The sequence below is a fragment of the Geotrypetes seraphini genome, chromosome 4, assembly GCF_902459505.1.
Source record: "Geotrypetes seraphini chromosome 4, aGeoSer1.1, whole genome shotgun sequence".
In the NCBI taxonomy this organism is placed as follows: Eukaryota; Metazoa; Chordata; class Amphibia; order Gymnophiona; family Dermophiidae; genus Geotrypetes; species Geotrypetes seraphini.
In genome coordinates, this window is record NC_047087.1 from 34,749,915 (window position 1) to 34,762,726 (window position 12,812).

At 41.8% G+C, this 12,812-nt stretch overlaps 1 protein-coding gene across 1 annotated transcript; it reads left to right on the top strand.

The window, feature by feature from the left end:
- The first annotated feature begins 1,102 nt into the window (after positions 1-1,102).
- LOC117358777 lies at positions 1,103-12,505 on the top strand. The gene is made up of 2 exons (XM_033940420.1): positions 1,103-1,525; positions 9,436-12,505. The coding sequence occupies exons 1-2, from the start codon at positions 1,193-1,195 to the stop codon at positions 10,933-10,935; spliced, it is 1,833 nt and encodes a 610-aa protein (XP_033796311.1). The 5' UTR covers positions 1,103-1,192; the 3' UTR covers positions 10,936-12,505.
- Positions 12,506-12,812: the final 307 nt, after the last annotated feature.

Genomic DNA, 12,812 nt, shown 5'->3' on the forward strand with positions numbered 1-12,812 from the left:
TCCAAAGGCAAGGCTCTAGACCAGTGGTTCCCAACCATGTCCTGGAGGACCACCAACCAGTCAGGTTTTCAGGATAGCCCTAATAAATATGCATGGGGCAGATTTGCATGCCTGTCACCTTCATTATATGCAAATCTCTCTCATGCGCTTTAACCACTGCGCCACACTCTCATGCGGCCAGAATAACAGGAGAACAAACAACAGTGGAGATGACTAAAAAGTCACATAAAACAATTTATTAAAGCTTGCCAACTTCTTATTGACTCAGGAGTCTACAGATATTGGAAAAGACAAAAGAAAGAACAGAAACCATATACAATAATTAACCATCAAACTATAAGTGAATACCGCAATGGTTAATATGATAATACATTCATATATACAATGCAAATAAGGAAATATAGATATACAATGCAAATATGGAACAAATTATATATACAATAAATAGTTCATTAAAATAAAATGTGATACAAGTATCAATCAATAAATATAAACTCAAATATATAATTAAAAAACTCTAGAATACACGATTTTATTTTGGGATGGTCATCGCACATAAAAAAGAGGGTATTTTTCTAAATATTAAAAAAAACAGGAGAACTAAAGATGTCTAAAAGGAAGACATGTCCTCTTTAAAAAGGAAGTATGGTATGTAGGGGGTCCTGTGATAGACGGTGACACAATCTGCAGTTTCTTTATTGAACAGACTTCTGCCATTTTTGCATTAGGTTGGGTGGTTATCAGAAGGAAATATCTGTCGCAGTCATTCATCCCGTTAAATTTCTCTGTAGCTTATCGCCTTAAACACTTCAACCTACAGTAACACCATTCTCCTAACAGACATACATTTGTACAACAGCTAGAAAATGAAATAAAATGTTGCCTAGTCTAAACTTGCCAGATACATGGGGTAAAGCCGCTCATTTGCATTCTTTTTCCTCGCTCTCACGAACAAGTTTCACTTTCGGTTTTGTTTCACTGACTTCCCCAATCCCCACGCCGAGATAGATTGACAGACTCCACAGCCAATCAATCCACGATACTGGGCTCAGCTGCCCAATCGTGGTGGAGCACGGGAAAAAAGAAACACCCACTTGTTAAGCCTAGGAGCGGTGGAACGTGTTTGACCGCTTCCTTGTTCTGAGCTTCAGATCGTGGCTCAAAAATAAACGCCAGCAGTTCTGAGTCGGACATGAAGGCTCGTCGCGAGCAGCCCCTGGATAAGGCAGGGCTTTTTCAGGACTATATTGCCTTCTACGACGCTGCTTGGTTAGAAGGCAAGCTTTGTATATGCAACGACGCGAGTTTAAAAGAGAGAGCTAAAGCATACCTGGAGTCCGAACCTTGGACTTGGGAAGGGTTTCAGGTGGTTGATGTCTACAGCATTGCCGAGGGAAGCCTTAAAGCCAGGGAGGAGCGTGCGGAGAAGGGTCTGCACAACCTCATGAGAGCCTTTGAGGTTTTGGAGCTCATCTGTGTCAACCTGTTCCTCTCTCCTTGGAGAAAAGAAATTCGGACCCTCAAGGTAAGATCTCGAGAAAGGATCCAGATCAGTTTTAGTCACGTTAGAGGAGTTGCCTCACCAAAATAATATTCAAGATTAGTTATAAAAAAAAAAAAAAGACATAACAGAAGTTTTTTTAGACAGTTACTATCTCATCTGGATAAAATAGTTAAATGCCTACTGGAATTTTTCACTTCTCCAGGTCCATATGATGTGTTGCTACACCTAGAGCAGGGGTGTCAAAGTCTTTCCTCGAGGGCCGCAATCCAGTCGGGTTTTCAGGATTTCCCCAATGAATATGCATGAGATCTATTTGCATGCATTGCTTTCATTGTATGCTAATAGATCTCATGCATATTCATTGGGGAAACCTGAAAACCCGACTGGATTGCGGCCCTCGAGGCGGGACTTTGACACCCCTGACCTAGAGCATTCGCTTGTCGTTGCACTACATCTAAGAAGTGAAGCATCGCTTAGTTGGGGGGGGTGGGTTAACCCTTTGATGCACCTGGATGATTAGAAATAGAGATCAAGCAAAAAAGCTTTAGGCCAGACCTTTTTTTATGAGTTAGCTTTAGCATAGTTGGCAACTCATTTTCGGGAGCTATGGCCCCCTTCATCAGATCAGTGTAGTAGATACAGATGATACTGGTTAGATGTAGAAATAGTACATGGTGGTGTTTGCTGAGGGAGCAGAAAAGGGAAGGAGACAGCTCTACAGCTAGAAGGAGGGCTATGGTAGAAGAAGCCAGCATACTTAAGTTCCTTTGAGGTTTTCAGCATCTGATCATTTTAAAAGTTTGACTGTTTGTGTGCTCGATGTCCCAGATCATAATCTCATTGATGTAAATACAGTAGTTATCTAGCCTAGATCTTTCTGTATTTTTCATAGCACAATCTTTTGTTAACCGCATTGAACTTATGGCTATGTGGTCTAGAAATGTGTTGGTTATGTTATGTAATGTAGAGAAAATGTTCCATGTAGAAGTGGCACGCCTTGTGTCTGTGAAGCAAAGGGTTCATTTTTGTCTTTAACTTCTGTCTCATTTCCCCGATGGGGTAAAGTGCGCTAGGCTAACAGCAGAACATCTCGTTAATAAGCTTCTGCTAAAGGGTTACTTCTCACTAGTTTTTCCTTCTTTAAGTGATTGATAGAGAGCTAGTCCAAAACCAGGGGGCTATAGGTCATTAGAATTCCCTCCTGAGGGAACACAGAAACATGATGGCAGATAAAGGCCAAATGGCCCATCCAGTCTGCCCATCCGCAGTAACCATTACCTCTTCCTCTCTCTAATACAGTAGTCCCCAACCCTGTCCTGGAGGCCCACTAGCCAGTCGGGTTTTGGGGAAAGCCCTAATGAATATGCATGGGGCAGATCTGCACACCTATCATCTTCATTACATGCAAATCTTTTTCATGCATATTCATTAGGGCTCTCCTGAAAACCAGATTGGCTGGTGGTGGTCCTCCAGGACAGGGTTGGGAGCCATTGCTCTAAGAGATCACATCCCACGTGCCTATCCCAGACTTTCTTGAAATTAGACACTGTCTCCATCACCACCACCTCTACCGGGAGATTCTTCCACGCATCTACCACCCTTTCTGTAAAAAAAGGCTCAGGAGTGTTTTAAGGAAATACTATCATCCTTTCAAATGAAAGAGACATGACTCATGTGCATTTACACCACGTAGGTATTTAAATGTCTTTATCATATCTCCCCTCTCCCGCCTTTCCTCCAAAGTATACAGATTGAGATCTTTACATTTAGGAAAGCCTTGAAATTTACCTGGCTTTTCCAGACTTGTAATAGTGGCCATTTAATTTGTAGCTAGGTGAAAATTAATCTCTGTTCCTTTTTTCTTGTTTCACACTAGGTGGAGGGGTTCAGGCTCCTGTTCAGTGAAGTTCCGGGGTAGGTTAGTTAATGGTAATTTAAGAATGGGGGTGCATTATATTGATACGTGATTGCATTCTTTTTATCTTGTAGTTAATGTGTTTTCATAATTATGCTAGTTGCGTGATTTTACCTTGGTTTTAATGTACTTTCGTATGGTGTCTTCTGCAATTCAGCGGATAAATTGACATTCCACAATAAATAAAATTTAGGATTTTTCTTAATTGTACTTTGCTAGAAGACTGCATTAATGGGTTCTCCTTTCTTTGTAATTTAGTGGCATTTCCTGGGATATTTTAAGTGAAGATGCAGTTTTTGGAGCTGATTTTGGAATTTTAAACTTTTTTTTTATTTAAGGAATCACTTTCTCTAAAGCAGTGTCCCGCAAACTTTTTTTGTACTTGGCACAGTAAACTCCAGGCCACGGCTGGAGGGCACCCAAAATGCGCAGACGTCAACGTGATAATGTCATGTGCGTGCATGATGTCATCACGCCGACGTCTGTGCATGTGCAAAGGCTCTCCAGACAGGGCCCTGAGCCACCAGTGGGGGTGCTGGAGCAGGAGAGGCACCAGCGAGGAGAAGAGGTGCGGGTGCGGCAGTTAGCCGGCGCCTCTCCTCCTCGCTGGAATCTCACCACAGCACACAGTTTGCAATACACTGCTCTAAAGTGAGTTGGTTCTGTGAGATTGGCTATGCACATTGGGCTTTATATGTGCGAATGGTTAAATCAAGGCATTCTAGATGCAGAAGAATTGGGCAGTCATTTGTACTTGTTGCAGGTACTGAAATTTCAGCCATCATGCTGTGACTTTCTTCAGGGTATGCTCTGAAGTCTGCAGTGTGACTTTGGAAATAGTGAGTTCACTGTCCTGATTGGGAACAGGGCAGTCCACCAATTTGAATTTTGGCGGGAAAGTCCATAGAATGAAAAAGTCTCTGGTAGGTTTAAAGATGTTCTCCCCGTGGAGCTGGGTTAGATGTTGAAGCTCAAAATTAGAGGAGGATCTATACAAGGAGAAGGGGAGTCGATGTGTTAATTCTGCTGCCCCTCAATAGCTCTCCTCGCTTCTCTCTCCTTATACACCGCCCAGAGAACTCCGTTCCTCAGATAAGTCACTCTTAATGTTACCCTTCTCCTCCACTGCCAATTCTAGACTTTGTTCCTTTCATCTATCTGCCCCCTATGCCTGGAATAAATTACCAGAGTTTGTCCATCAAGTCCCTTCCCTTATTTAAAAGCAGACTGAAAACCCACCTTTTTGATATAGCCATCAATTCTTAACCCTACTTCTCTGCCCTCCAATCTGATTAACTGTTCCCCTTAACTGTATCCATGACATCTTGTTTGTCTGTCTTGCCTGTTTAGATTGTAAGCTCTTCCGAACAGGGGCTGTCTTCTTTGTGACTGTACAGCACTGCGTATGTCTGGTAGCGCTATAGAAATAATTCATAGTAGTAGTGTGAAGAGTTTTAGTTTTTGGGAAGCAGAGCTGAGATTGTGATGTCATAATGCCTCATTCCACCAATAAGAGCCAACCTCATCAGTGATGTCACAATGGCTTAACTGTCCTATACTCCCCTCTGCCCTCCAACCCAGCCAGCTGATTAACAATTCCCCTTAACTGTATCCATAACATCTTGTTTGTCTGTTTTGCCTGTTTAGATTGTAAGCTCTTTAGAGCATGGACTGTTTTTTTTACTCTTTGTGACTCTGTACAGTGCTGCATGCATCTGGTAACACTATAGAAATAATTAATAATAATAGTATTGGTAACGGCCTAAGGTTTCATCCATCCCAATACATGAAGGATAGAAGCCAGAGCTGTGAGGGTTTCAGATGCTTGTAGATATCCACTATTGTTCGAGACTCTAGTGTCCAGAATTAAAATCTGTTTTGAATTGGATTGAAAAATGGTATACCACTAAATGAGCCATAAAACCATTTTTTTAAAATCGTCTCTTTCAGCCTAAATTAGGGGTGGCCAACCCAGACAGGTTTTCAGGATTTCCCCAATGAATATGCAGATCTGTTTGCATGCACTGCCACCACTGTTTGAAAGCATATCTCATGGATATTCATTGAGGAAATCCTGAAAATTGATGACCAAGGTTGCCAACCCCTGATATCATAAAAATGGCATGGGGATGGAAGTAATGTGATGTACTCTGTTTGCATACCATCAACTCTCAATAAAGTTTGAACGCAAATCACAATTTTTGTGGAAAATCTGACACATTAACATACCATATTTTTCGCTCCATAAGATGCACTTTTTCCACCCCCAAAAAGGAGGTACATCTTATGGAGTGAATATACCTTCCCCCCCCGTACCTTTTTTTAACTGGCGGTGGTCCAGCGCAGTCTTCTGCTGGATGGCTGCCTTTCTGTTGCAAAGCGGCACACGATGCTCTTCCTGCCTGGTCCCACGCCACTCCGTGATTGGCTGAGATCAGTTCTCACAACCTCAGCCAATCACGGAGCAGCGCAGGATCAGGCAGGAAGCGCTCTAGCGTTGTGCGCCTCTCTGCAACAGAAAGGCAGCCGTCCAGCAGGAGACCGCGCTGGACCACCACCAGTGGGGCTGCGGGCTGCTTCAGGCTGCAGGCTTCCCAGCACAAGATGCACCAGACGCACCTACGTATAGAGGAGGAAAAACCAAGGAAAAAAAATTCTGAACCAAATGTTTTTCCTTGGTTTTTCCTCCTCTACAGGAGGGTGCATCTTATGTTCAGGTGAGTCTTATAGGCCAAAAAATACGGTAAATATTGTCAAAATAGATAATGTCTTTAAGGATTTCTAAAACGAGCAATAGGATGTCTTGGTTCTTATTTCCTTAGGAAGGAACACCAAATTCAAATAGCTTGATAATAGATTTAATTCTTCAGTATCTTTTTATAGTGAAGACATGATACTGAGCTAAAATAAAACAAGAATCACTTGCTCTGGATTAATCTAAGATTATTGGGAAAGGAGAACAGACCAATTAAGTATTCTGGACTGGAACCATCAAAAATTTTATATGCAGTATAATCTCATTATAACGGACTTCAAGGGACCTGGAAAAACGGTCCGTTATATCCAGAGTTGCATTTTTTTAAAACTTTATGTAGGGCAACTTGAAACAACGTAAATCAATGAACAGTCACTGCACAACCATATCAACAACATCAAGAACAAAAGTCAGCAAAACATTGGTATGGCACGAAATGATTGCAAACCAGAACACTGTACTGGAAATAAAAATACTTTGTCATTTTGACACTATATCACCGGCATGCCATGTGCCTTGTAGGCGGAGCCTGCATGTCCGTTATAGCCAAATAAAACTACAGCTAAAAGCGGCTCTGGGGACCAAAATAGTTGTTCGTTATATCCGAAAGTCCATTATATGCGAGTCTGCTATATCTGATGAATTTCTGGATGTTTATAATGGCACTCGGCCGGGACCAGCGGACCTCGTCCACTATAGGCGAGGTTCCATTATAAGCGAGTCCGTTATAACGAGATTATACTGTATCAGACACTCCAGTTTAAAACTGATATTGACAACCAATGTACCCTTCTCCCTCCGTATTCGCTGTGATAGGGGATTAACAGACCTGCGAATACAGAAAAAACACAAATAATTTTTTCATATGTTATTCACTGTTTTCTATTAAAAACCATCGTGAATATGGTGAAACCGCGACTAACATGGTGGGAGACCTGGCCTGCTCCTGAAGGAGAGGCAAAACACGGTGAAGAAAGTGATGGGAATCAGCGATTTTCTCTGTAAACACTTGGAATCTGTGATTTCTCTATGCAAGCTGATGTAATTTGGGGAGAGGAGCCAGCCGCGAATAATCGAAACCGTGATTGCTGAAACCGCGAATACGGAGGGAGAAATGTAAACAGATCAAGGCTGGCATGGCTCTGCCAAATTTTTTGAAATGAAAAATCAACTTTAGCAGCAATGTTCTGAAGTTGTTTGAAGTTTTGGAGCAGTTTTAACTGTAATAATTAGACTATAAATCTGAAACAGGGATGGGTACCTGAAAAAGTACAGAAAAGCATTCCTCAGTAAATAAAGAACGAATCTTATGAAGTAAATATAATTTCAGAAAATCAGTAAGAACAATATGATTTTACCTGAGGTTCAAAAGATAAAACTGTAACCAACAAAAAGCTCAAAACACTACACAGAAGTGAAAAGCCATCTAAATTGTCAGATGAAGCACCGGTAGTGGGGATTTCGACGCCATGTATCTCCAGGTCCTGGGCCAGAGCCTTACCAGGTTCAGTGGTTGAGCTGGCCCTGATTTTCACTGAATGAAAACCATGGCGATTGGTAGGTGTGCTTAAGAGCTCATCAGGGCAGAACATTGACAGTCACAATTCATGCATCTATTTTGTAAAATAAACACATACATGTACATGCTAACAGTTATGTTTGCACCTTAAATCTAAACGCAATTTCTGAAGAATTTGTGCTACTACTATATAAAGACACACAAAGTAAAAATAAGCACCTTCCTGCCCAATTAACCTAGGGGCCCTGTTATAAAATTGCCCCTTTAAGCGTTTTATGCTTCCATATTCAATCCAGGTTCTACAGTTTTGATTTTCTACTTAAAGGGCCAAATTCTATAAACAGCATCCCAATTGGATGCATATTTTCTAAAAAAAAATGAAAAAAAATCTGAGGCAGGCTGCCTACGCTGTAGCCGTCTGTCACGGGTGCAGGGAGGCACCTAGGGACACTTAAGCTCACCCAAGGCTGGGCATGGGCGTGGTTTCATCTGGAAGTGGCCTTAGGCGAGCCTAAACAGCCCTAGGCATCTCCCTAGGGCCGCGATAGGTGCCTGAAATGTAGGCCAGCAAAATGCTGACCTAAATGTCAAATAGACATGGCCGCTAAACTGATCACAGCTGGGAAATTTCCCTGCCACGATCAGCTAAGTGGCTGTGGCAGGGAACCCCCCGAACTCCACCACAAGTTGGCCATCAGGAGAAATGCCACACCCTCCTGCCACCCCCCCCCCCCCGAATACATGACTCTTGACCCCTGCCCCACAAAGCCCACTCGGACCCCCCCCTGTACCTTTATCAGCAAAGCTGGCTGGAGGGATGCCTATTCCCTCTGGCTGGCAGGCCCGCCTCTTCAGAATGGGGGGGGCCTCCTTCTTGCCAGTGCATCCTGGAATGCACCGGGGAGGGGCCTAAGGCCCCTCCTAGAGGAGGAGCTTTAGGAACCTGGGCCAACCAGAGTCTGAGGCCTCCTTTCCAGTGCATTCTGGGATTCACTGGGAGAGGCCCAAGACTCCAATTAGCCATATCCCTAAAGCTGCTCCCATGGGTCAGGGTTTTGGGGAATGGGAGGTCATGTGTTCAGGGGCTATCGGCAGGAAGGAGTGTTTATCCCTCCTGCTGGGGATGTTGCAGGGGTGTGCCGACAGGAGAGACTAGGCATCCCTCCTGCTGGGGTTGTTTCAGGGGTTCCGGTAGGTTGAAGTGGGCATCCCTCCTGCCATGGACAGTGTGGGGGGTTCAGGGGTGGCAGTGGGAGGAAGTGTGCATTCCTCCTGAAGGCTGAATTGTGGTGGGGTTCAGAGGTTCCCTGCCACTCAGCTGATCACAGCAGGAAGATTCCTTTTCCGCAATCAGCTCATCAGCAGCGCGATTCTCTAAACAGTGCCTGTGACATGGACGCCAGTTAGAGAATCAGGGTAGTTAGGCGTCTGTCTGTTAGGAGAGATGCGATTCTGTATAGGGCGCCTGTATATGATTCTCAAAAGCTGCTTAGATTGACCCCAAATATCTATATAAATCCTAGACTAACCTAGAACCCAAACTTCTAAGGCTTGTGTATCTAATACATGGCGAAATGAATCTGTTCTCCCTTGCTTCCCATCAACTGGGGCAGCAAAACCCTACAGACAATGTACAAAACATTACTTCAGATCTATTTTAATTTAATAAAAGCATTTCTAGTAATATTCCTCTATGCAATCTTTCTTGATGTAACCCATTTTTCATTTCTTTGATCTTTTAGACTTTTACAGGCAACTTTGTCTACTTTGTACAGTCTGTGCTTCCAGAAAACACACTGAAAAATGTGTTAAGGAAAATAGGTTATATCCCAACAAAGGCAACGGAGTTCTCAGTCATCGAAAGCATAAATGAGCAGAAGACAAAAGAGACTGCTTTTGAAATATTTCTTGCACGGAACGAGTTTGAAGTTATCCTTGGAAGAGCAAACAAAGAAGAAAACTTCAGTTTCTTGGCCGTTATCCAACAAAGATCTCGAATGTACTGGCACAATGATGGCAATAAGCCAAAAAAGGACCCACCACCACAGGAAGAGCCTTTTACTATGGCCGGTGGAAAAGATCAAACGACACCCCCATGTTCTGGCACCCATAGTTCTTCGAGCAAAACTCAACTGCCTCTTGAAACAACCGGAATAAATAAAGAGGATCACCTCTCTGAATTCTCTCCCACTAGAGGTATGCTTCCATTAGTATCTGCTAATCAAACCACGGAGAAACATCGAAGAAATGTGCATCAAGCTACCGTCTCTAGCCATGTTCGCAGTAAGTGCTCAGACAGTGAGGAATTCCTGAATACATATAGTGACATCAACATAGCCCAAAAGCCCATTTTTCAGGAAGATCTCCCTTTAAAGAAATTAAAAAAAGAGCAAAAACATAAAGCTGGAAATCCATCGAAAGCTACTGCAGTGAAGGTATTAACTGCTGAGGCAAACACTGCCAGACCAAGCTTCTTTGGTCCAAGTAGCCCTCAGTCATTTGCAGTATGTACTAAAGCCACTTCAGAGAAAAGCAAAGCTTTGGACATAAATACACCTAAACAAGTTACTCAGGAAACATCTAATGTTTTACCGCTTAATAATGCCACCGCACCTAAAGACACAAGCCATGATCCACCTGAAAGCACATCCCTTAAGGTAAAAAATGAGAAGGAAAATGCCATGTTGTATAATACGCCAGCTACTGAACTGGACTTGGCCAAAGACCATATAGATCAAGAACTGTCTTCATCTTTCAGTAAACTAAAAATATCAGAAAAAAAGGGAGATGGTATGAAATTTCCAGTGGAGGAAAGTGCACAAGCTGAGCATGAGCTATACACAGGACACCGTCATGTATATATCGGTGACCCAAATCATACTGATAAAGAACGTCTACAGTCATCTGGCAATGTGGCTCCCAGTGGAAAATCTGCAGGAGATGAGTGTACTGATTCTGATGGCAAGCAACTACTAATGGAGAAAAGTTCAGAAAGCTTTATATATATTAAAGAACCACCTCACTCTGTCTACATCCCTCCAGCTAGTTTGGAAAATCATCCTGCTTGTGCCACCTTGAAAGACTGGAAAGATTCAGCTAGCGAACAAAATGCAACACCGCTTGAGTCTTCTCAGTCTTATTCCTTAACAGCCACATACCAAAAAGATGATTCCATCTACATAATGGAAGAGACTCAAGAGAAGTTTGTAGTTATCAGCAAACAACCAACCCCAAAAGACTAGTATTCAAGGGTAAGCTGATGCCTGTCAAGTTAATTAGAAAATACTTCAGAATTCTAAAACTATTCTATAGTCTGAAAAACATTGGCTTATTTATTTCTCCACTCAATTGCTTTCATTTTCAGTCTTTATTTCTAAATGTTGTCTTTTTCTTACCTTAACATTTCTCCCTGTATTTATTAGATATCCATTTTATTTTTCCTGTTTTGTTAAGTCTTGGTCCTTTCTTTTTTTTTCTCTCTATCACTTACAAATATCCCTAATGTGTGATTATTTGTTAGAATTTTTTTAATAACAGAGAATATTTTTCTATATTATAGGATTAATAGTATAATTCACATTTTCCTGTCTTTTTTTTCTATTTATTAATAGACTAGCATTGGTTTTCTGTAAGCTTTTTGTTGGCATAAAAACACAAAATTAATAAAAAAAAATATCTGTTGAAATCTTCAACATTTTTGCACTACTTAACACATTCAAAAATTAGTTCAGACACACTGAAATACTAGTCAGCTGGAGATATCAGTTTGGTAACGTAGACTAATCAGGTTCAAATTTTGTCATGGCTTCGCTCCACTAAGGGCTCCTTTTACATTGAGCTGGCGTTAGTTCTAGCCGCGTAGCACAGGTTTAGCACATGCTAAAATTCTGCGCACGATAAAAACGCTATCGCATCTTAGTAAAAGGAGTCCTAAAATTCACCAGAATCTAACAGCTGAAAAGTTGAAAAGTACTATATTTATGTATGTATGTATTTATTTATTTAAAACACTTGTAGCCCGGATAACAATGACACATACATAATTAAAACAAAACATTGCATACATAACAAAACAAAATATAGCAGATTATTAAAATAACAGCATTTAATAAACAACTTACACGTATGCCTTAAAATAAAAAGCCAAGCAATTACAAGATTACAAAGTAACCAAATTTGAAAAGGCAAGTCGAAAAATATAGGTTGTCAAACTTTTCCGAAATGCCAAAAAAATCAGTGGTCAGATGGATAGAATCTGGAACCAAGTTCCATAGTAAAGGTCCGGCTACTTGGAGCATACGTGATCGATTTGCAACTTTGGTGACAGAATGAAGAGTAGGAACGACAAAAAAGCTCTGTCTTGTGATCTTAAAGAACGAGAAGGCACATACAGTACTTCCCCGAAATTCGCTGTTGTTAGATAGTCTAGTAAATCTTTTGATAAAGAATCTCGGAATGCGTCGGTAAGGAGAGTTATCAAATTAAGAAAACTGAGACAACTATGAAAAAGCTAAGTAGTATATGTTCAATATGAAATTAATAAATTAGTAAAAGAAAAAACAAAACTAATTCGATATTAAATATTAATGTCATTGGGACTAATGAGGATTGAGACCGTTGCGAGTTATATTACTTGCACGGAGGTCTGAAGATCCCTAGAGACATTAAAAAATCTTTTTGATATACTGCTATCAAGAAGAAATTGTGGGAATGATTGTTATATGATTTCTTAGAAACTGACGACACAATTGTTTTTGTCCTTCGACCCAAACCGGTTAGGTCACCCAGTTTCCAAGCGCACCTTGTCCAACTGGTTGGCCGATTGCATCTCCTTCTGCTACGCTCAGGCTGGTCTCGCGCTGCATGGTCGAGTAACGGGACACAAGGTCCGAGCGATGGCAGCCTCCGTAGCGTTCCTCAGGTCCACACCTATCGAGGAAATCTGCAAGGCTGCCACGTGGTCTTCGGTTCATACTTTCACCTCCCACTACTGTCTGGACTCACTGTCCAGGAGCGATGGCCGGTTCGGCCAATCTGTTTTGCGAAATCTATTCGCCTAAATTGCCAACTTCCCTCCATCCCTTTTCAGTTAGCTTGGAGGTCACCCACATGTGAGAAT